Source organism: Humulus lupulus, chromosome 9, assembly GCF_963169125.1.
Source record: "Humulus lupulus chromosome 9, drHumLupu1.1, whole genome shotgun sequence".
NCBI lineage: Eukaryota > Viridiplantae > Streptophyta > Magnoliopsida > Rosales > Cannabaceae > Humulus > Humulus lupulus.
Window position 1 is genome coordinate 11,020,159 of NC_084801.1, and position 25,004 is coordinate 11,045,162.

Here is a 25,004-nt window from a genome sequence, read left to right on the forward strand (position 1 = left end):
TCCACTGTCTAGAGGCTTGCTTAAGGCCATATAGACTTTTGTTAAGTTTACAAACCAGTCTGTAAACTTAGAAATTAGTTTGCTCCCCCTTAAGTGTGTATCCTTAAGGTAGGGACATTTAAATCTCTTCATCAAGATCACCATTCAAAAAAGCATTGTTGATATCTATTTGGTGTAAATGCCAACCATAATGGACAACAATGGCTAACAAAAGTTTAACAGTGACCATTTTTGCAACAGGGGCAAATGTGTCAAAATAATCCACTCCTTCTTGTTGAGTATAGCCTTTAGCAACTAACCTAGCTTTATATCTTTCAACAATAACCTAGGAATTTCTTTTAAGTTTATAAATTTGTTTACACCCTATCAGTTTATGTGTAGTGGGAAGGTCAACTATGGTCCAAGTGTTGTTATTGTCTAAGGCATTTAGTTCTTCATTCATTGCATTGGTCCATTCTAAGGAAAGACTAGTTGTCATGTAAGATGTGGGTTCACTTATAGGGCTATCATTGCAAATAATTGTATGAAATGAAGGATGCAATTTAGAATAATCAAGGCAGTCAGATAAATGATTTTTAGTAGAAGATTTTCTAGATGCTAAACTATTATAACAGTGATATTGCTGAAAAAAGAGGGAGGTTTAGAAGATTTCCATGTTCTAGTGATGACTTCATTGGTGTTGTTGTCAATGCCGAAATGGTTTTGTTGCCTTTGTGAAGTGTCCATTTCTAGTGAAGAAGGTTCATGGGCAGCAGCTCCATTTGCTACATGCATGGACAATGAAGAAGTAATGTTAGAAAATAAAGAATCGATGTTATCAATAGATCTATTATTGAGAAAAGGGAAAACTTTCTCATAAAATAGAACATCTCTAGATATTAATATTTTATTAGTGGTTAGGCCCATGACTTTGTAGGCTTTCATACCTTGGGGATACCCTAGGAAGAGACAAGGAATAGCTCTCTTGGAGAGAACTTATTTCTTGAGCTTGGCAAAGTGGAAGCAAAACACAAGCAGCCAAAACATTTTAAATGATCATAAGTAGGAGTTTTAGAATGTAATACCTCATAGGGCGTAATGTTTTTGAGAGGCTTCGAGGGAATCCAGTTGATCAAGTGGGTGGCTGTAAGAACAACGTCACCCTAATATACTAAAGAAAAGCCTAATTGAAACATTAAAGCTCTTGCAACATTGAGCAAATGCTGGTGTTTTCGTTCAACCACCGAATTTTTCTCAGGACAATCAACACAAGATAAGTAGTGAATAGTGCCTTGTGATTTTAAAAAACTATCGAAAGCTAATACCTTGGCATTATCAGATCTAACCCCTTTTATTTTAGTGCCAAATTGTGTGAATCATTATGAAAAAAAAAATGGTATAATTGTGGAAACATCATATTTCATTTTTAATAAAAAAAAAAGCCAAGTATAACAAGAGTGGTCATCTACAATAGTCAAGAAATATCAATATCCTTCTCTAGTCTCATGCATAAAAGGTCCCCATATATCAATATGTATTAGATCGAAAATAGAATTGGAAATATGGCTATTTGAGGGAAAAGACAATTTTCTTTATTTTTCTAAATGAAAAATATTACAAGGAATATCATGTTTATTTAAAGTTGAAAATGAAAGTAAAAAATCTGCATTAGTAGAAACATGTAAAGAAGGGTGTTCAAGTCTTGAGTGCCATATGTCAGTAGAGATAGAAGCAATCCTAGGCACATCCATGGCATATAAATTCCCAAAACATTTAGCCCTCCCAATCAGAGTATGGCAATCCTTGTCCTGAATAATGCAATCATGTAATGTAAATATTACATTATAAGCAGATTGTTGACATAATGCACTAACAGAGATGAGATTTATGGTGAATGTAGGGACAAATAACACATTATGCAAAATAAGTGTTTATGATAGTTTGATAGTGCCAATTTTAAGGACAGGGGCAGTCATGGCAATAGGCATGGAAACAAAGTTAGGAAAAGCAATATCATCAAAATCAGTAAACAAAAATTTATCTTTACAAATGTGATGACTAACACCTGTATCAAGCAGCCAAGAAGAAAAGGTAGAGTGTATACTGAAAACTTGTGAAGCTGGGGCAATGGTCTCGGGATGTCGAGATTGCATCTGATTAGCAAGATATGTGAGGAGTTGATGGCATTGTGCAGGAGTGAAACTTGAAGTTGGCGGACCATTAGAAACGACAGCAGCTAATCCCTGTTTTGGTTGAGACTTGGGTGGAAAATCTGGTTTATTGGCAGTCCAAGAAACATTTGAGTAACGAGGTTTTGGTTTCCAACCAGGGGGAAAACTGTGGAGCTTGTAGCAACGATCGCGTGTATGATTTTGGAGGCCACAGTGAATGCACAGTAAAGGTTTCTTCCCAAAATATTTGTTCGTGTGAACAGGGGCAGCAATAGGAAACTGAAGGTTATACAATAGTCTTTGTGTTTTCATCTTGGATGATGAGAGAAAAAACTTTGTTAATGGGAGGAAAGGGCTCCATCATCAGAATATTGGAGAGGATTTGGGCATATGATTCATTTAAACCCATTAGAAAATACAAGACATAATCTTGTTCTTGGTAATTCGAAGAGACACCATCGGTGAGTGGCCTAAACATAGTCAGTTCATCACAGAGAGTTTGCAACTTGGTAAAATATGTGGTAATGTCAAGATCCCCTTGTTTGAAGTTGGAAATGGACTGCTTCAGTTTGTAAATCTGAGTGCCATTTCTTTGATAGTACCAATCATGAAGATCTTGCCACATTGCAGAAGCACGATCACGGTACAAATGCTTGCAGCTATGGGAGGTGAAACCGAGTTAAGAATCCAACCCATAACCATTGAGTTGCAGTGGGTCAAAGAATTGTAGTGTGGATCATGAACTAGGGGTGTGGGTATCTTACCAAGAATGAAACCCATCTTGTTCTTGGCAACAAGAGAAATGGTGATAGATAGAACCCAAAAGTTATAATTGTTGCTGCCTTGGAGGATGCTAAAGACCAAAATAGCTCCTAAAGAAAATAGGGATTCTCATATATGGGTGGAATCGGTGGAGCTATGACAGGAGAAACCGTAGGTAGCAGAGCTGCGGTTGGCGGAGCTGTGGTCGGCGGAGGTGGAACGGACGAGGTAGAGCGGCCATGGTCGGAGAGAGGCGCGTCTAAACGGTCTGGAGCTCCATGGTTGACAGAGTTCCCTTCGGTTTCAGGGGTGTGGCGCTGAGAACGAGTTCTGGCCGTGGTGGTTCCGTTGATGGCGTGAGGAATGTCGACTAAGAAGCTTCAGAAATGGAGAAGGATGGTGTTGAAACAGTGAAAGAAAAAATAGGCTTCAAATCAAGAAAAAAAACAGATGAAACGTTTTGATGGGTGGTGTCGACTGGGAAGCTTCAGGTTTGAGTTATTAGCAATGGAGGCAGTGAGAGAAAAGAGGGGAAAAGAAAATTAGGGTTTGTAGCAATGGAGGAAGGCGGTAGGTTGAAGAAAGAAAGAAAGAGATATTGAAGTGGGCTAGGGTTACAATGGTGAAGAAAGAAGATGTGGAAAAAACGTAGGATACCATTTATTTCTTTGATACCATATCAGATCCTTGGGTCCAAAAAGAACATTGTAAAAGAATGCCACTTAGGCCTTAAACAAAATCTGTTACAAAAATGAGAAAAAGAAAGTTGTATTATTTTTCTAAGAGAAGTTTACATAAATATGGGAAAAATATATATAGTTTCTAAATTTATGGGAAAAAAAATAATTGAACAAAATATGGTAAGTTTTGGAAAAAAAGTTTAAAATATGGTAAATAAATTACCATAAACATGAACCTGTGCAATGGCGACGACGGCGGTGGTTCCACTACAAGAGAAGTCAAATTTATGCGGAATCCCAAGCTCGGCGTCCAGAACTTCGAACGAACTGGTGATCGCTTCATTCCAAATCTTAGGATCCATATCAAAATTAGGCGGTACCAATTTGAATTCAATGTTTTCCATTTTCACGGGAGAACTTTCGTTGACGGCGACTCTTTGGTTGAGTAAAATCAGAGGAAGGCGATTCCTGACCAGCTCGCTCACTACATGGCCGTTGGGTCCATGGTCGTCGAAAACAGCACAGACGGTTGCTTCAGTCATTCCGAAACCCTAACCAAGGCGAATGAAATCGAAATGAAAGGCAGAAATCGGAAGAGAAGAAGAAGATTTGGATCGGAAGCCATGGTTACCTGACAGAGAACTGCGGAGTCTTGGTTGAGAGGTCTGGTTCCTTTGCGGGAGTAGAGAGAGAAGAGAGCGTGGGGCCGAGTGTGAGTATTGGTGGAGTTGCGTTGGTCGGAGAAGACGGCTCGGCTTTCATGGCTGCCGTTGAGGGAGTCAGAGTGGGGGAGCTCCGATGAGAGTTTGGATAGGCACAGTCCCATGGCGGACTTAACTGAATATTTCTTCTTCTTCTTTCTTTCTTCTTATTCTTCTTCTCTTTCTTCTTATTTGGTCTTTCTTATTTTCTTTTTCTTTCTTCAAATCTAGTTTTATTCTTTTTCACATCTGATTTTGAACTTCATATTTGATTTTTCTGGGTTTTTTTTTTTTAAATCTGTTTAAGTAACCAGGTACTTGACTTCATATTTGATTTTTCTGGGTTTTTTTTTTCTAAATCTGTTTAAGTAACCAGGTACTTGACTTCATATTTGATTTTTCTGGGTTTTTTTTTCTAAATCTGTTTAAGTAACCAGGTACTTGACTTCATATTTGATTTGATTTAAGAAATGTACTTAAGAAAAGTTAACTGCTATTATTTAATGTAGACTAGGGTAGTATAAGAAGCTAGGTAGTTGAATATTTTAGGGTACTTTTAACATATGAAGCTTAGGTTAGCTGATTAGTTTTTTTGGTTGAAAAGGGCAAAAGTTGTCAAAAGGTTATTCCCTGTGATGTTTAGATCAATTGGATATAGGTTTAGCAGTCAAACCTTCGTCAAATAAGGTTCTAACATAAATATTTATGTGTTTATTAATTATTTAAAGAAATAGAACTAGAACGTTTGCTCAAAAAATGTATCCACAGGTTTACAAAAATTATTCAGAATACAAGTACAAGAAATAAAAAAACAAGCAAACAAAACTTTTGATTTTTCTGGGTTTTTTTTTCTAAATCTGTTTAAGTAACTAGGTACTTGACTTCATATTTGATTTTTTCTGGGTTTTTTTTTTCTGAATCTGTTTAAGTAACCAGGTACTTGACTTCATATTTGATTTTTCTGGGGTTTTTTTTCTTTCTAAATCTGTTTAAGTAACCAGGTACTTGACTTCATAATTAAAATACCAGCTGTAAATAACAACTCAGTCATTGTATTTTCTGTTATGATGGATGGAGAAGCCAAGAGAAATGAAGTGAAAGAGAGAGATGAAGGATGAAGGATGATTTTCAATATTTTTTCACAACGTGGGACGTGAGAGAGCAACCACAATGTAGAAATAAGAAAATGTCACGGGTATTTATGACATAGGATAGAAGATTGACATATTTTATCGAGGATTCCATTTGGTGGGATAAATTCTAAACATAGTTTTTCATATTTCCCATATAGTATAGCTAGTAGATCATGATATATGACTCTTGGGGATTGCCCCTTACTAGTTCCATTGTCTTTTTTTTCTTTTGTTCTTCATGCCTTTTGATATGAAATGGAAAAAATGTAATCTTGTACCTGTCATGAACAACGTCATTCGATCCGTATATTGTTTTCATATTCAAATAAAATTTAGTTTTCATACACTCTCCAACTGACTTGTTTGTAGCTTGAGGATGGTCGCCCCTACAAGTAGGTTCAATGAGCATGTGTGTATCATCAAACCATCTCACTTGAACATGTCAGTCTTCTTTATTTATATACTCAAAGTACCGATGAAAGTTTTCATAATCCAGACATACTAAGAAAAAGCTTCTTACCTTATGTTGGAACATTTTCGAATTGAATATGTAAATTCATTGCATTTAATATTCTTGTCTTGGTATACTTGATGAACGTTGATTGTCTCTATATGTGGATCGATGATCAATGAAGCACCACAATTGTCAAATCTATTGGCCTCGAGCAAGTTTTCTTGTTCAATCACACAAGTAGTCATGTTTTCTGCAATTTCTCAACATTTTGGCAACTCATTGGTAGTTATGTGTATGTGCTTTCCAACATATGTCCATTATTGTTGCATGGTAATGGATTATTGCTTGTTTTTCAAATAGTTGTGAGCAACAAGAGCGTAGATTTTTTAGAAGCTCAAAGTTGCAACCTCATGGTATTATTATGCCTATTACCTCAAAATCTACAAAATTGGTATTGTCCATCCAAGTTCCATTATGGTAAACATAAATTGTCATTTTATCCAATCCTGTAAATTCAAAAAGCTAAAGTTTAACATTTTGGTTACTAATATATTCCATAATTAATAAATAAATACTATTTAGTGGTGAATAAATATCAAGAACAAAATAGTACCTAAAATAACCAAATTCAATGAAATAACACGACTCTTAGGCTCTACATTAGTACTTGGTTAACAATCAATACACTAAAACTTTACCTATCACCAAAAGTTTTAATGATTACTTTATTGTTACTTATATATTCCATAACACAAATATTATTTAATGGTCAATATTTATCACAAACGCAATAGTATCCAAAAATAAAATAATGCATTGATATAAGGTACCCTAGGAAGTTACATATTGTTTCATGTGATTTAATATCAGGTCTCATATATTTTAATTTTAAATTAATATAGTATCATAATACACCAAATACGGCATAATGTATTGGACACCCTAAGATGTTTTTTAGCATTTCCCATAAAATAATACATTACAAAATAACATAACTATTTGGTCATATTTATAACTCTTTGATTAACAACCAACACACCAAACTATTAATTATCCCCAAAATAATACTTAAAATATTAACAACAGTATACAAAACAATATAAGGCTCTGGTTTTACAATTTAGTAACTCTTTCGTTTACAATGAGTGCATCAAATTTTTACTTATGGCCAACTTTTTATTACACTAGTTCTAACAACTAACTAAAAGTTTCCTAACAAATAATGTACACAATTTATAAACAAATATGTAAACCGAATCATCACACTGTGCATTCTAAACCACATTCAACCAACACCATAATAAAAAAAAATGCAAGCCAAAATGGTGAAAATTTTATACATCATTCATGTTGAAGTGATATTTGGTAATCTAACGAAACCAATATGTCATTTTATATAAAAGAAAAAACAAATTAAGGAATCAATACATGCACTCACATACACATTTGTATAATAAACCACAACTGATTTCAAATATTAAATAAAACAATTGTAACCATTTTCAAAAGAGTATACCTCTTGGAACTTTTTTCAAAAGTTAAAGTGAATTATTAAATTGAAAGAAAAGTGTTTTTTGTGTGTGATATGGGAAATAGTCTCACATAGATTTGGAACACTCTTTTATAAGTGTATATAAGATACAAGTGCTAGCGACTGGGGTGTGCCCCAAGAGATATCCAGTTTTGTGCGCATGGGTGAGGACTCGCACACTTGACCACCACATGCACACGTCACCAACCGATCCGAGTGTGGTGTGGTGTGGTGTGGTGTCACACTTTATTTTTTTATTGGAAAAAATTATTTAATAAATATTTTTTTATATTTTTTTTATTTAATTCAAAACGTGTTTAGTTCAGTCAAATTGGGAGACTGAAATATCTATTCATTCTCCTTAATTTTCTACACGATGCGACTTCTTCCCCACGTTCTGAAAAAACATTTTTCTTCTTCCCGTTACTTCTCGGTTCTATTTTTTTAACTCGATAAATATACAGATTGTAAAGAGGGAAGGAATATGCTTTTTATAAAATAAAAATCATTTCTTTGATTTTCTTGAGCGATTATGGAGTGTATATGAACAACTTCCTTCAGTGCAGAGGAATATCGACAATGTCGATCTGGGCTGTTTTATCCTAGGGACAGCACTGTTGCTAGGTGTCACAGGCTGACATTTTGACACCGGAAATGCATGTACGACACCTTGACTCCTTTGAGCTAAGGTTAGCTTTCCAACCATTCGGATAACAATGGGAACATTTTTCGTTCGATCGTGTGCCTCTGCACACTTCCATCTCTCGAACAACTCTCGTCGAGTCATGCTCTCGAGCATCTATGAGTGCATCCATGCATCAAAGCTATCTAGCCAAGATACTCACACTGTCTATAGGTTCCACTATGGCAAGGCAAATTCCAACACTGTTGCTCACCCAGACATTCACAAGCCAAGGTAGTATGTGTGGCCAAGAGCCAACACCAAGTTGACGTGCCAATGCCTCTCGTCATGCCCTATTCGATACCTTCAGAATAGCTCCCATCATGGTCCAAGGACTACAATACGTCCATGGTCCAATCCTCATGGCACAATGTCATCACTCATGTTGGTAGGCCCTCAAGACTAGCTGCCAGACTAGTAGCACACACTGGACCTCTGTCCTACTCAAGCATAAGGCACCCTCAAATGCTTGCATGCTAACATCACGTGCCATCTCGTGTCGAGACTCGTAGTCATGGTGCACCACGATGTATCTCGGAGGTTTGGGCTACGTTCCATGCAAGTGGCATACCGGCAAGTCAAGGGAACCATACCCATAAACCTCTGGCAATACACTTCGACGCACTATCGGGGCCGCCTGGTAATGTCCATGAGTACTCCTACTCATGGAGATATTTAAGTCCCCTCGTGGTCCTCGTATGCCCGCCCTGCTAGTCCTCCCAACTAATAGTAGCTCACTTGATGCACCTACGCCAGGGGGTGGTGGAGAGCTGACACCAGGTGCTCCCCCTACAAAGAGTCTTCTGAGCTTTTAGCCTTCTGCCAGGAACATATATGATTTTTGCTTGGGAGACATATTTGGCTCTCAGCTCGCCAATTCTCTGAATCTCTCAAATTTGATTGTACAATTGCGTTCATTGACCCTTCAATATGGAACCTACCAAGTCCCGTTCATTTTCGGGCAATATTGAAGATATTTACAAAAATGTCACTGTCGTACAAACTAGGCATCAGCATGCTCACCAGCTTGCACCCTCGCGTGCGCATCTGACCGAGCACCAACCTAGCTTATAACATGCCCTCAAGGTCGGCATGTTACACTGTGCACACTTGGGGCAGAGCCACGAAAGGTCTTAAAGAGAGCGACTTGGTCCGCAAATCAACCCTATTAACTATATCGGTAATTTCATTCTTATTTTACTTTTTGCAGCAACAATACCTCCATTTTGTTGTCCAATGATTTACAGTGGTTATGAAGTTTTAGCAAGACCTATAGCAGCTTCAATCCTTGTTATGTTGGCCAATGATTTTCGGTGATTATGAAGTTTCAGCAAGACCTATACCAACTTCAATCCGTGTATAACAACCGCATATTCAGCACCCAGTTACCAGTTTATATTATTTGTTATTAGTTATTCTTGTTACAAATTTGTAACACTATTGTAAAAGTTGTATATAGGTGAATAGTGTCAATTTTTAAACTCAAACACTCAATGTAGTAAAATAGTTCAAAAATTAATTTACAAAGCGTAGAAAAAAACAATAATAAGAGTTGAAACATGTTGCGGCTCATAAAACGGCAAGTTTTATAATCAAAACATAGTTGTATTTTACAAGTTGTCGTTGGATTTATAAGGCTACATGTTGCCGCTCATAAAACAGCCCTTCTTATCCAATAGAAAAGGATCCCATGATTCTGAACCGATTTTCCCAATACTATTACTATTTATATATATTATAGAAATTCATATATATTATAGAATTACATCGATTATGAATCTATGAAAGCAACATGCATCATTTAAATAAATGGCCCTGTAAAAATAAATGGGAAAGAAAGTTGGTGATTTCACTCTACCTGGGGTAGTGAACGACTGAACCTTACATTTCATTCAACTAAACCAAAAGGCAAACCAAACTAGGAACCTTTGACATCATAAATAGTTACTAGTTCTTATAACACCACCAAATAACTATCAATACCTGAACTCAAATAAAAAATTTCAAAAGTTTCTCAGGTGGGACTACTAAAGTAGGTGAACCAATTTATGCTCATTTTGGGTTCTTCAAATTACTGACAGAGCTGCTCGACTGCGGTGACGATTTGGGCAGGCTGAACCACAGTCCATTCCTCCAGTGACCCGGCATATGGGGTTGGCACATCCTGAGAAGACAGACAAATAATTGGGGCGTCCAAATAATCGTGGAAGTTTTCGTTGATTGCGGTTGTTAAGCTGGCACCAATCCCGCCAGTTCTCATGCACTCCTCTACAATCAGCACACGATGTGTCTTCTTCACTGAATTCCCGATTGTGTGAAGATCAAATGGCTTCAGTGACCTGATATCGATCACTTCAGGGTCATAACCCTTGTTCACCAAAGTTTTTGCAGCCTGCATCACGTGATATCTCATCCGGGAGTATGTTAGTATGGTGACATGCTCTCCAGGTCTTACCATTTCCGCTTCCTCAAGATTACATATATATTCTTCATCTGGAATTCTCTCCTTGAGATTGTAAAGCAACACATGCTCAAAGAGAATCACAGGGTTCTCACTTCTAATAGCAGCTTTCATCAAGCCCTTGGCATTATATGGAGTTGAGCACGCCACCATTTGGATTCCAGGAATAGATTGAAAATATGACTCCAGACGCTGCGAGTGCTCAGCCCCAAGCTGCCTACCCACTCCACCAGGTCCTCGAATAACTATTGGAATCTTGAACTGGCCACCAGATGTGTAATGAAGCATACCACAGTTGTTAGAGATCTGGTTAAAAGCCAGAAGGAGAAATCCCATGTTCATACCTTCAACAACTGGTCGCAGACCAGTCATGGCAGCTCCAATACCCATACCTGTAAAGGAATTCTCAGCAATAGGGGTGTCAAGAACCCTAAGATCCCCATACTTGTCAGCCATGCCTTTGGTCACCTTGTAAGAACCTCCGTAGTGTCCAACGTCTTCACCCATAACACAAACAGTAGCATCCCTTTCCATTTCTTCATCCAAACCTTCTCTTAAGGCTTCAAAAAGTAGAAGTTCATGGCTGAAAAATAACATACATATCTAGTTAGCACCTGTCTTAATTAATCAATATTATTACTACTAGCATAATATAATTGATAGAAATTACTGAGGACCACATCACTATGAGTAGTTGCAGAGATACCATAAACATGATTAAGATAGAACATACATCACTTGCTCTATCTAAGAAGACTAAGATCATAATACATCAAATATATGGTGAAAATTAGGGCGTTAAAATAGTCTTAATGGTGAGAAAAAATTGCCTATTCGAAAAATGCTGCATGAAAAGAATAGCTTGATTCTTACAAGGAATAAGGACCACTTACAATTGTGTAACATATTTATTTGCTTCAGTCTTATTAGTATTCAAGTTTAGCCCCATGTATCAAATTTAGTTTCTCAACCAATAAAAACTGTTGCCGTCAGAGTTAGTAATTTACACCATTTCTCTAGTATATATAAATAAATAAGAAAAGTAGTTAAAATTTTAGTAATAGGATTAAAATTCTAATTTATAATTTGTAATCACATAGCAGAGATTGATTATGGATCTCACCCAGAAATGTTAAAAGAACTAGAGAAAGAAAAAAAAAAGTTTCATCTTTATAAAGAAAATATATTTTTCTTACAAATCACAGAACTTATGAAACCAAACCACTTTTCACCAACCATTGGAGACCATTAAACAACATTTTAATAGTAACAAACAACTAACAACCTACCAATTATCTTTCTCTAGCAACATTAAGCACACAAACTGGTAAAAATTGAAGTTTATGCATGTCCTTATAATAACCGATATTAAAGCAAGAATTGAAAAAAATAACAAAATAAACAAGCATTGCATATGTTTGAGCTTTGAGTAAAAAAAATCATACCCTGGTTTCGATGCCGTGGATGCCGCAGAGCTATCCGCCTTGGTCTACCAAAAACAAAAATCCAAAGAACAAACAATCAAAATCCAGACAACGCAAATTCAACACAATCGAAAAACTAAGATAAAAACGCAAACCCAAAAGAAAAATCGAAATAGAAAAGGGGCAAGAGTGTTACTGCAACAGCGTTCATAACAAGGTGATCAGCACGTCGACCTCTCGGATTCGTACCAGAGTTCAGCTCGGATCTGACACAAAAGAAGCTAGCTTTCCTCCCTGAACCAAAGAATCAAAAAAGCCCATCTCAGAAAAGATAATAATAACAAAACCCAAATGCCGAATCAGTAAAATTCGAAAGAACGAAGAAGTACCCGAGAGAGATCTACGAGATGGGACATGGAATTTGTTCGAATCCAAAGCGTTAGACTTGGAGGTGGCTGATAAAGCCGTGGAAGCTCCAATACCATGAAAAATGGTAGCCATTTGATCCCAAAATCCAACACCCAAAAAGAGATACAGAAATGGGAATTGAGAAGAGCAACGAGACTGAACTCTCTCCGTATATATAACAGCCTATATATAATATATATATATATATATTTATAGAGAGAGAGAGGACGGAGAAACTGAGGAAGCAAAAAATGGGTGTTATGGTTTTACGTTGCTCTTCTTAGCGTTAGGCGATTTAATTGAAGAAGAAGACTACGAAGAGGGAGAGAGAGAGAGAGAGCGATTCAGAGGAGGAGAGAGAAAGCCTTAGCTGCCACATATTAACAACAAGCTCTCACATAGTTTCCATCGCCTCCGTTCCATCTCTCTCTCTCTCTCTCTCTCTCTCTCTCTTCTTATTTTTGTGATTGTAATCAGTCAAAATGTTTCCATAACTAGGTGCAATTAAATCTACAGCTAATAAAACTTTGCCACGTCAAGTTTGAAGAGTGAAATTACTGAATTGGTATTCTGATTTTACAAAAAGAGAACTCGTGGAAGGTTTTTATTGGGTATTCTGGAATGAGAAGGGTGGAGCTTTTGGTGTAGAGGGGAAAATATTCATTGGTGTCGTTGGTACTTGGTAGCCTACCTGGACCAACCCTAACAAGAAAACCTCGTTGGAGTGTCTTTTGTGGGGCCATTGATCGGACGATGTGGACTCATGCTGGCATTTAATTGGTCAAAGTAGCTTACTGGGTGGTCGGATCATCTGCTCTAACAATTTTTCATTTACCATTTTGGCATTTGGTTTTAAATGTAAAAGGACAAAAAAGAAAAAAATTAAAATTATATCAAGTTCTTTTTCAAAAAAAAAAATTTAACTTGTAATTTTTCTTGTAGGACTTGCATTTTTTTTTTATCTTTTAATACTAGAGGCTGTAGGACTAGCACATTTTAATTAATATTATGAGATTTATTTTATTATAAAGTTTAGTATTAATATAATTTGTATTATTTATAAGGGTATTAATATAATTTTTAAATGGTTTTATCATGAGGAAGTAAGGTAAAAAATGGACTTTCTTCATTTCTTTTTATAAATATGGATATTTTAAGATTTTTTTTAAAATTTATGGTTTTTTTAACTTAAGCTAATTGTGTGGAAAAATTTTGTGGAATTTACATGGAATATGAGAATTTTTTCAAAAGTTTGATAAACATGGCGTTTTAAATATTGTGCATTTTATATGGTATTTTCTATATTTTTACATTTTCATGGGTTTTTTTTCTATATTTTTGTAATAATTTAGTATTGATACCATATTTTATTGTATGAAATTTTAGTAATTAGTTTGGGAAATTTTGTGAAGATATTTTAGTAATTTTGATTATAATTTTATTTTATTTTATTAAGCAGATTTTATACAATATTTTTATATATTATACATTTTTAATATAATTATAATATTTATTGTTATTCATATTTTACAAAAAGTTTTTCTTATATTTTTTAAAAAAATATACGAGATTATGACCCTTCATGTTTTCTATGCAAGTACTTGAGTGAATTGTAACTGATTACCGTCAGATTTCAAAAAAAAACATATCGAAATGTAGCCACTAAAGAAGAAGAAGAATAATAAGAAGGATGTGGTAACCGGTTACCCCTATCAAAATAACAATTGAATGGTAACTAGTTACTAAGCCAGATCTAAAAATAAAAAATTAGTTCAAAAAAAAATTGATTTGAGAAGTAGAAGAAGAAGAAGGTGGTAACCAGTTACCACTATCAAAATAACAACTTATTGATAACTAGTTACTAAGCCAAACCTAGAAAGAAAAAAAAAAAAACAAATCTCAAAGGGAAATTTGAGTTTTTATGCTTCATGGGGTGGTGTAATTCAAAATAATGCTAGGCCTTTTTATCATTACAAAATAATGCCAATTTATTTTAGCATACCCAAATTACCCCTATCACAACTCTCTCTCCTCTCTTCCCTCTTCTCTTCCTTCTTCTTGTTTCTTCCTCACTCTCTTTCACTCACCTCACCTCACACCGCCACTAAGAGCACCACAGTAGAAGGAAGTCGAGCAACCCCCTACGAAGGAACCCCCTACGAAAGCCATTTGTAGAGATCAAGACCAAAGTAAGGGTTGAGAAATCTTGGAGAAAAATCTTATGGGTAAGCAATTTTTTCTTAATTACTTGGATTAGTGATGTTTCCTTTAAACTTTTTGGGCATTTCGAATAGATCTGAGCAATATTTGCACATATTTTTTTTCTAGTTTTTTTTTCGATCTGCGTTTTCTAAAATTTTTTTGGCTTTGAGTTGTGCTCGATGGTTGCTCGATGCCTGCTCGATGCCGGCTCGATGGCACATCAATTTTTACGGTTGCATGTTGTGCTCGATGGTTACTCAATACCTACTCGATGGGTGCTCGATGGTAATGTGCACTGTCACTATTTCATGCATGCTCGATGGATGCTCGATGCCTACTTGATGTAGGCTCGATGGCACATCATTTTTTACGTTGCATGTTGTGCTCGATGGTTACTCGATACCTACTCGATGCAAGCTCGATGGTAATGTGCATTCTCACTATTTCGTGCATGCTCGATGCCTGCTCAATGCAGGCTCGATGACACATCATTCTTTACGGTTGCATGCTTGCTCGATTGTTACTCGATACTTGCTCGATGCAAGCTCGATGGTAATGTGCATTCTCACTATTTCGTGCATACTCGATGGAGGCTCGATGCCTACTCGATTCAGGCTCGATGGTCATATTTTTCAGCATCCTTAAAATGCCATTTCCTACTATCTGTTTTTCAGCTAATTGTATTTGTGTTTTTTTATTTCAGGTTCTACTGTTTACGTATTTGTTTCTTACAACGGTGTTTGGGAAACAAATGGTAGGAAATGGTATTTTAAGGATGCTGAAGGTGAAGTGATACTAGTAGAGAATGATGTCACTTACTTGCAACTACTTGACATACTGCACGAGACATTTTAGGTGGATAGAGAGGTGTATGAATTGAAACTCGAGATGCCATACGTATGCGGCGACCAACCATTTGCACCGGTTCAATTGAGGAATGATCGTCAAGTTCGTGTATTCTTAGGAATAAGCTTGAAAGAACGGATAGTCTTATGTGTGACTCCAGTTAAGAAGAATGCCATATCAAATCATTCTCCTAGTGTGAACAAAAAAGACACGACCAGTGTCGATCCATCTCCTGCAGGTAGAAGTTACAAGCATCTTAGCGAGGTGGGCACTTTTATTCCAGTTACTGATCTAATGGCTACTATTCAGCTTGATATACCACAAGGAGGTCCCACAGGTGTGCTTGAGGCATATGAGTACGATCCCTGTGTGAATGATGATCCAGTTGGTAATTGCATTGAAGATAATGATGATGGTTCCGAGGATGACTCGTATTATAGTGCAGATGTTTCAAATGAGGAGTTAGACATTTCCCATGCCCAACAAGTAGAAGAAGAGTGAGGACTACCTCTTGCACAGGCACACCTCCCAACTCAAGGACGCCGAGCACCTGCTAGAAGCAATAATCAACCTGCTAGGACAGAAGATAACACTGGGTGGAGGGAGACAATTGTATCAAGAGAAGATCACACCAGATGGAGTACCCCAATGTTTACAAAAGAAGATATTGAGGCATCTGCTAAAACCCATTCCTCATCATCTGGTGCACCATTGAGAGAAATATATGTTGGGAAGACTTTTGAGTACAAGATTGATTTAAAAATCAAACCTGCTCTATTTGCAATGAAGAATAACTTTGAGTATATGGTGAAAAATTTTGGTACTGACGTGTGGTATATCACATGCAAAGACCCTGATTGTTGTTGGAGATTGAGAGGGAAAAAACTACCAATGTCCCCCATGTTTGAGATCACAGTATACAAGAGCGTACACACATGCTCACTAGAAGTGCGACAAAAAGGTCATCGTCATGCTGCATCGTGGGTCGTTGGACACCTCATAAAGAACAAATACGCAGTTGATGGGACCAATTACATGGAAAACAACATAAAGGAGGATATGAAGAAAAAATTTGGTATTGATATGAGTTATGAAAAGGCGTGGAGATGTAGAGAGAAGGCACTTACGTATGTTAGGGGGACATATGAAGATTCGTATTGCAAATTGCCATCCTACTTGCATATGTTGCAGTAAAAGAATCCAGGTACAATTACTGATTTTGTCATTGAAGATGGTCATTTCCTATATTGCTTCTTTTCCCTTGGAGTTTGTAGGAGGGGATTCAGATTTTGTCGTCCTGTGATATGTGTCGATGGCACGCTCCTAAAGAATAAGTACGGTGGGCATATGCTATGTGTCGTTGCTTTGGATGCGAATAGTCATTTATATCCAATTGGGTTTGGGTTGGTGGATAGTGAGAACCACAACTCATGGAAATATTTCATGACGAAGTTGAAGGAAGCCATTGGGGACATTGATGACTTGGCTTTCGTGTTAGATAGGCATGCTAGTATTATTCATGCTCTAGAGGCTGTCTTTCCCGATGCCTACCACGGTGCATGCTACCATCACATCAGTATGAATGTGAAACCTAAGTTCAAGACTGATCACTGTCACAGTGAGATGTGGGCAGCAACCTATGCATGGAAGAAGAACGAATTTCTAAAGCATTTTGAAAATATTAAGCGAATGGATCCTCCCATAGCTTCCTAATTGGAGGGAATTGGTTTCGATAAGTGGTCTCGTCCTTTCTTTCCTGGAAAATGATACAATATAATGACAAGCAACTACGCTGAAAGCTTCAACAACAAGACAAAGGATGCAAGAACCTTTCCAGTTACAATTTTTTTGGAATTCATTCGGTTCACACTACAGTCTTGGTTTTCTGAACGACATAGTGTGACAGAGAAGACTACCACCAAATTATCCACCCTAATGGAGGCAAATGTATCGAACAATGCTGACAAAGGAAGGTTCATAAATGTTTATGCCCTTGGCCAATTCGAGTTTCATGTAACTGGTGCAGACAGTGATGCTGAGGTGAATTTGATGACGAAATCATGCTCGTGTGGGGTATTCCAGCTCATAGGCACACCTTGTCCCCATTCAACTGCAGGAGCTATAGAGCGTGGGGTGAACCTTTACTCTTTGTGTTCACCGTTTTACACCATTGAGTCATGGAGGAATTCGTACAAAGAAACCATTTACCCAACTGGGAACGAGGATGACTGGATACTTCCAGATGACATTAAGAATATGGTAGTTGGTGTACCCATAGAGAAACAACAAGTTGGTCGTCCAAAGAAGCCAAAGCTAGGAAGACCAAGGACAAACTGTTGGCCATCCAGCGGGGAAAAATATGTGAAAATGCGTAAGTACAGTAGATGTGGTGGTCGTGGCCACAACAAGTCCTCATGCAAAACTTGGCTTTGAGTTTAATTTTCGTTGTATTTTATTTAAACTTGAAGTTGAAGGTTTTTTTTTTTATTGTCGTTAATGAATTTTGGTCGCTTGGATATTTACTGCTAATTGTCGTTAATGATTTGCATGCTTGATACACATTTTTTTCTTAATAACTTAAATTTTAAGCAAAGAAATATAACAAGAATAGAATGTTCAATGTCTAACATTCTGATACCATAAGTCAACTGTCCATTTGTTTCTGAACAACTCCATGTTGTCATCGTAGATCGTGTGAAGTGATAGCCTACATAATAAGTGCTCAATGCGCTTGATGACGTACATGTTATATTATTTTATAATATAATGTAGTATTATATTATATTATAATATAATGTTTTAGATTAAATAAATGTGACAAAGTGTGTCACATATTGTAACATATAATAGAGAGTTACAATATTTAGATATATGAGATATATCCAAATAATGTAACATATTTGGTGTTACAAATTTGTAACTTCCAAATATTACCCTTTATTGTGTAAATTTGTTGTTACACAATATTGAGATGAATTTCATAAAGCCATATGTGATATGGCTGTTAGAGATATGATTTTAACCCTAATAATGTGTTTTGGGAGTTACAAAATCATTTGGGAGGGTTTGGAACCATTTAGAAAAACAGTACATTTTTTAGTGCTGAAAATGGTCGGTGGCCACGGCCTATGGGACAGAGGCTAGTGGCCGCGGCCACAGGCCAAAAACTGACCATTTTTTTAGTTTTTTCAATCTTTGTTGAACGGCTCAAAAAACCCAAATAACTCCCAAATCTCAATTTTAATTCCATATTAATCCAATTAAACATTGGTAACAGCCATGGGGGTTGGTGGAATTTGAAATTCAAAGGGTGTCTCTAAACTCTATAAATAGGAGCCTATAGCTCACTTGTAAGACATAACATTTCTATCCAGAGCACTTGGCTAGAAACACCTTGAGGCTTGATAATTCCATAAAGCTTTTCCAATATATGTGAGGGATCCCTTAGTGCTTGAGTTAGGGGGAAATAAGCTTTTGGACAAAGGTTTCAAACCTTGTTCAAGTTGGTGATCCCCAACACTCTTCACTTTGGTTGTGTGAGTGAGAGTTTATTGTTTTTATTCTTGTTCTTATTTTCTTCCATTTGCTTTTCTACTATTTCTTCTTGTTCTATTTACTTGTACCTTTTGTTTAAGAGTTGTAATCTTTTTAATTCCTTTTGTTCAAACACTTATAGTTTATTTGTATCTTTTGTAATAGAGTTGTATTTTCTATTTCTATCATCTTACATCTCCTTCTCCTTTATTTGTAATTTTCAGTTATAGAGTTGTAACTCTTTTTAAATCAATCATTATTATTTGTAATATATTGCATAGAGTTGTAATATTATTATCAATTTCCATTGAGGCAAATCTATTTTTTCCTAACAGTACACACCACAATCTCCACTGTGAACGAAACATAAACTGCATTAGTAACAACATCAACATAGAATTTAATTTAAAAAACTTGAATAAAAACTAGAATTTTGATTACCTGACTTTGGTTTGGGGTACTGAATCAACTGGCATGCGGTGCACGTTGAACTCTTTGCATCTTTTAGCTCCACGTGGAATCGTCAACTGAGGGTCGTCCTTAAAAATTTGTGATTGCAATAACAACGATGGGAACAAAGTAGACCATGAATTCATAAAGGATTGCAGTTGTTTATCACTTATCACTGTCACATCTGAATCATAAACATTCAGAGTCCAAGTAGAAATGGAGGCTTCAACTGCAAACCAATGCGCTTGAAGGTAGTTCTGGCACCAATATACAGTGTCTACTCCCTTCCACGACGCTAGAAATTGATTGTCAATTCCCGTAATCATTGACATCACATCTGAATCCCACAAAAACCTTTTCTTATCCGCTTCCTTGGCATTCTGATATGCATCATAACGGGCCGGTACCACTTGTGATAACATAATATTCATCACAACAACATCTTGTCAATACGCCCCAGGATAGAACTGTCGACGCCTACGTAGCATATGCTTGGCCGCATCAATATGCTACAAAAATGATAGGAAAGCAATTGTTAAACCATCTGCCTCCATCCATCGAACCAACATCAAACCCCTATCGAACCCCATCGAACCCCTATCGACCTCAATTTAAAGCTACTATAACCAAACCATCTGCCTCTACCCATCGAACCCCTATCGACCTCAATTTAAAGCTACTAGAACCAAACCATCTGCCTCTACCCCATCGAACCCCTATCGAACCAAATTTAATGCTACTAGAACCAAACCATCTTCCTCTACCCATTGAACAAACATTGAACCCCTATCGAACCCCTATCGACCTCAATTTAAAGCTACTAGAACCAAACCATCTGCCTCTACCCCATCAAACCTTTATCGAACCAAATTTAATGCTACTAGAACCAAACCATCTTCCTCTACCCATTGAACCAACATCGAACCCCTATCAAACCCCATCAAACCCCTATCGACCTCAATTTAAAGCTACTAGAACCAAACCATCTGCCTCTACCCATCAAACCCCTATCGAACCAAATTTAATGCTACTAGAACCAAACCATCTGCCTCTATCCATCGAACCCCTATCGACCTCAATTTAAAGCTACTAGAACCAAACCATCTGCCTCTACCCATCGAACCCACATCAAACGCATATCGAACCAACATCGAACCCAATGTTTATACCAGATAAAAAATATTAATAAAATTACTTACCCCATCATCGATCCAAAAATGTGGTGTCTTCATCGTCAAAAACCAACTCGGACCATACACACCAGTTTGGACATCCCTCTTCGTCTTGTTCGGAATATCTCCAAGCAACCATTTGTCGACCGTCCTATACTGTGTAGCAAGTGGCTTCTCCAGAGGGTCGAGGACTAATGGCACGTCGTCAATCGCATCCACATGAGCTTTCTTCCTAGTTGGGTCGGTGTAGTCTTCAAATTTCTTAGGTTTGCGTCTTTTCCACTTGGCCAATTCAAACTCTACACCAGCAACATCCCCAGGTTCTATAATAGCAACACCTGGGGTCTCAGGATTTGCTGTGAGTACTATCGGGGGAGGAGTGCCTATGTCATGTATGACAAAATCATCTGGGAGGTCAAGTGAGTTGGAATCAGAATCATTTGGAAGATCTTGTACAAATGTCAAGATCTTATTGACAGCATCCATGATGACCGCTTGGTTCTTTAGGATGGTATCCTGACAACTCTCGACTCGCTCCAACCTCTCCAACACATTCTGTAAATCAGGTTGATCAGGATTGGGGTGTACCGATGGGGCCGGGGCCGAGGGTGTGGGGCCGATGGGTACTGGGGTATCCTTATCATCAGGGCCATCAACAAAAATATTGGTTGCCTTCGCAACCTCAGTAGCTATCTCCGCCACCTTCTCAAAATTAATGGGCGTTTCTACCTCTTCTTCTTGGCCCTACCCGGGATACAAGGGAGCATTACCCTCAGTCAGAGCGCTATAATAATCTATCTCCGAAGGCCGGGGCTCAACATGGACAACACAATCAACTGCATCAAATACAAAGCATTAAGTTAGTTTGAGACCACCAAAGATTACTATATTTTGACATAATATAGAAGAACTTACACTCATCTTCTTAAACATCGGTAGGTCGCCCTTCGAAATAGGACACTCCTTATTGCTCGAACAACTGAGCATCCTCGGAAACTAGTTTCCATGGTTAATACCATACTCACGTGCAAATTGCTGGATGGCTTCGTATGCCCAATACTGCAATGCAGGGACATAACCATACAAAGTGTATTTTGCTTCTTTCTGTTTCCCCTTAACTTCCTTCTTCTTCTCATAGTTCCTCTTCTGATGATGCATGTCTTTTTTACATGCATCCATAAGCTTGTTAAAAGACACCTTCCCCCATGGGTAAGTAAAGAAGTACTCAGTGTCCTCCACCATCTTCAGCGAATCTATCCAAACATTTAACTTGCCCTCTCGTGCAAGTAAAACCCCCTCAACAAAGAAACATAGGCCCAACTTGTAGGCATCTTCAACTACAATGCAGTTTTTTAAAGCAGCCTCCAAATGCATTGTCTTCACTGTTTCTTCATCATTAAAGTACTCCTTGATTAAGCGGTCACTAGTCAAGTGTTTCTTCAAATCAGTCTCAGATGGCCTGGAACTGAAGTTCAACCTAGTAACCAAAGCAAACTCGCCTCTACCAAATCTGCAGGGTCTAGATCCCAAATGAAAATGCAACTCATCCACTTTGATGCACTAGATCTTGCGCAACATTAATTGATGTATGAGAGATGCAGAGAAGTATAACTTCTCAGCAACGAAAAATTGTTTGAAAGGGGATTCCTTCACCCTTTCTATCAACCCGAACTCCTCAAACTTGTCCTTGATTGTTTTAAAGTAACCATTACCCCTATATGTGACTCGACCAGGAAAGTGATTTTTCAAGGGAAAAAGAAACTTCGGCATCTGCAAAAAATAAAAATAATACAGTTAAAGTCGCGTGAAAAATCCATAAATAAACATACATGCAACCATCGAACCACTATCGAGTACCCATAGAACACCAATCGAACCCCTATCGAACTGGACATTTCCATAAAAAAACTACCCCATCGAACATCCCTCGAGCATGCATCAAATCACCATCGAAACCCCATCTAACCCCTAAGATCCACCCTATCAAACAACCCTAGAGCATGCATCGAACCACCATCGAGCATGCATCGAACCATAGATCAGGTTGCATCAAATCACAGAAGCATAAACCTAAAACCCCAAATGACCTAACCTATCGAACCCAATCGATCATGCATCGAGCGTCGTCTAACAACCATCGAGTATGCATCGAACCCCCTAAATGCCTACCCATCGATGCCCATCTAACCCCCCATCAAACCATCGAGCAACATCAAATAAACAAAGCAAAAGCTCACACTCGATATTCAACATACCCATTCCAAAATACTCAAACAAATCATATCAATATGCTCACACTCATAAAGTATACAACATTCACACAAAAAAATAAAAAAAAATCAAGGGAATCGACCTTTGTGATTTGATAAGGAGGAGAAGAGACACAGAGGCGAGCGGAGGAGAGGAGACGCGGTCGACGAGGGCGGAGGGGTTGTGCTTCGACGAGGGCGGAGGGGTTGTGCTTCAGGGTCTCGATGCTTCGACGGAGTTCGACAGTGAAATGGACGGAGGGGTTGTGGCACGGGAACGAGCATGACTGGATGGAGGCCAGACAGTTGTTTAATGGCGGCGAGACGGGTTTCTCCGATTGGGTTCGATGGTTCTCGATGGGTATCGGGCGGGGGAGAGATGAACTGAGAGAGAGAGAGAGAGAGAGGAGAATCAAAAGTGGGGGCAATTTTTTTGTGGCAGGGGCATTTTGGGTATGCTAAAATGAATTGGCATTATTTTGTAATGATAAAAATGCCTAGCATTTTTTTGAATTACAACACCCTATTAAGCATAAAAGTTCAAATTTCCCATCTGAAAAAGATAAAATAAAAAAATAGATATAAGAAGTAGTATAAGAAGGTGGTAACTGGTTACTCCTATCAAAATAACAACTGAATGATAATTGGTTACTAAGCTAGATCTAGAAATAAAGAATTTGTTCGAAAAAAAAATCTGAGTAGTAGAAGAAGAAAAAGGTGGTAACCAGTTACCCTATCAAAATAACAACTTATTGATAATTGGTTACTAAGCCAAACCTAGAAAAAAAAATCTTAAAAAGAAAAAAGAAAAAATAGATTTAAGAAGTAGAAGAAGAAGAATGTGGTAACTGGTTACCCCTATCAAAATAACAATTTAATGGTACTAGTTATTTTGTCAGATCTTTAAAACAACAACTACATCTGCAAAGTAGATCAGTTATGAAAAAAAAGAAAATCAAATTTAAAAACAACCATGAAGAAGGTAACTGGTTACTTAGCCATATATGGGAAAAAATATCAGATCTAAAAAAAACAATCAGATATGAAAACAACCTTGAAGAAGAAAAAGAAGAAAGAAGAAAGAAGAAAATCAAAGAAGGTAACTAGTTATTTAGTTAGGTCTAAAAATTTTAAATATGATATGAACAAAAAAAAAAACATAAACTCATCGTGATGGTAATTGGTTACAGCTAAATCTAAAAGAAACACAGATTTGAAAACAAAACCAGATCGTCATAGTAACTGGTTACTTAGCCAGACTAACAAAAAAAAAAACTAGATCTGAAAACAAAATCAAATATGACCATTGCAGAAGAAGGAGAAAAAGAAGAAGAAGAACACAATGTTAACTACTTATAAAAAAAAGCAAACAAAAAACCATATCTTAAAAGAAAACAAGATCTACTTGCTATAGAAGAAGAAGAAGAAGAACGACGATGTTCTCCTGTGGCTGGGAGAGGGACTGGCGAACCATCATTGCATAAGAAGAAGAAGAAGAACGATATACAGAGGTGAGAGAAGATACTTTTGCATAAATTTTTGAAACTTTTTATGGTATTTTGTTTTATTACTTTATGGACCTTCCATATCTATTTTTTTTTTCTCATTTTGTTACCATATTTTGTGCAATTCTTTTTTCCCCCTTAAATATAGAAACTCTCTTTATTTTTTCCAATATTTGTGTTAACTTCTCAAAAATATTTCCATATTATTAAAGGTTTTTTTTTCTTCAAATAAATCCATATTTTATTTAATAATTTAGTGTTTAAAATTTTGTGTTATTTTGTTAGGTATTTCTGTAACTATATCTTAATTTAAAAATATTTCACTAAAGTGGTTAAGGAGTGGATCGGCATCAAATTCTCGACTTTCTAGCGAGGTGAACGGCAGCGGCAAAGGGTTGGATTCACTCAATAAGGCAGGTGGTAATGGCCCTTATTTTTTGCCTGGAATATCTCACAAGGGACAGTTGACAAAAGAGGTTAGGAGGAATGAAGGAGAGGAAAGTGGGAATAATCGATACCCGAATTTGGTGGACACTATTAATTCTTGTGATGAGAATATGGTTGTCAATGAAGGAGAAGCAGGCAGGAAGGAGATTCAAAATGATGGGCTTGTGATAATGGATTAGGAGAGGAGACATGTAACCTATTCTTTTGGAGTTG

General features: G+C 37.1%; 2 protein-coding genes across 2 annotated transcripts; both read right to left on the reverse strand.

Moving 5' to 3' along the window:
- Positions 1-3,022: 3,022 nt before the first annotated feature.
- LOC133799416 (probable protein phosphatase 2C 72) lies at positions 3,023-4,937 on the reverse strand. Its single transcript, XM_062237434.1, has 3 exons — positions 4,224-4,937; positions 3,816-4,143; positions 3,023-3,282 (listed from the first exon to the last, which is right to left on the reverse strand). Exons 1-3 carry the CDS (start codon positions 4,416-4,418, stop codon positions 3,023-3,025), a joined length of 783 nt encoding a protein of 260 aa, XP_062093418.1. The 5' UTR covers positions 4,419-4,937.
- A 4,984-nt stretch (positions 4,938-9,921) lies between these two features.
- LOC133802227 (pyruvate dehydrogenase E1 component subunit beta-3, chloroplastic-like) lies at positions 9,922-12,802 on the reverse strand. The gene is made up of 4 exons (XM_062240498.1): positions 12,368-12,802; positions 12,175-12,272; positions 12,000-12,043; positions 9,922-11,137 (listed from the first exon to the last, which is right to left on the reverse strand). The coding sequence occupies exons 1-4, from the start codon at positions 12,477-12,479 to the stop codon at positions 10,165-10,167; spliced, it is 1,227 nt and encodes a 408-aa protein (XP_062096482.1). The 5' UTR covers positions 12,480-12,802; the 3' UTR covers positions 9,922-10,164.
- Positions 12,803-25,004: the final 12,202 nt, after the last annotated feature.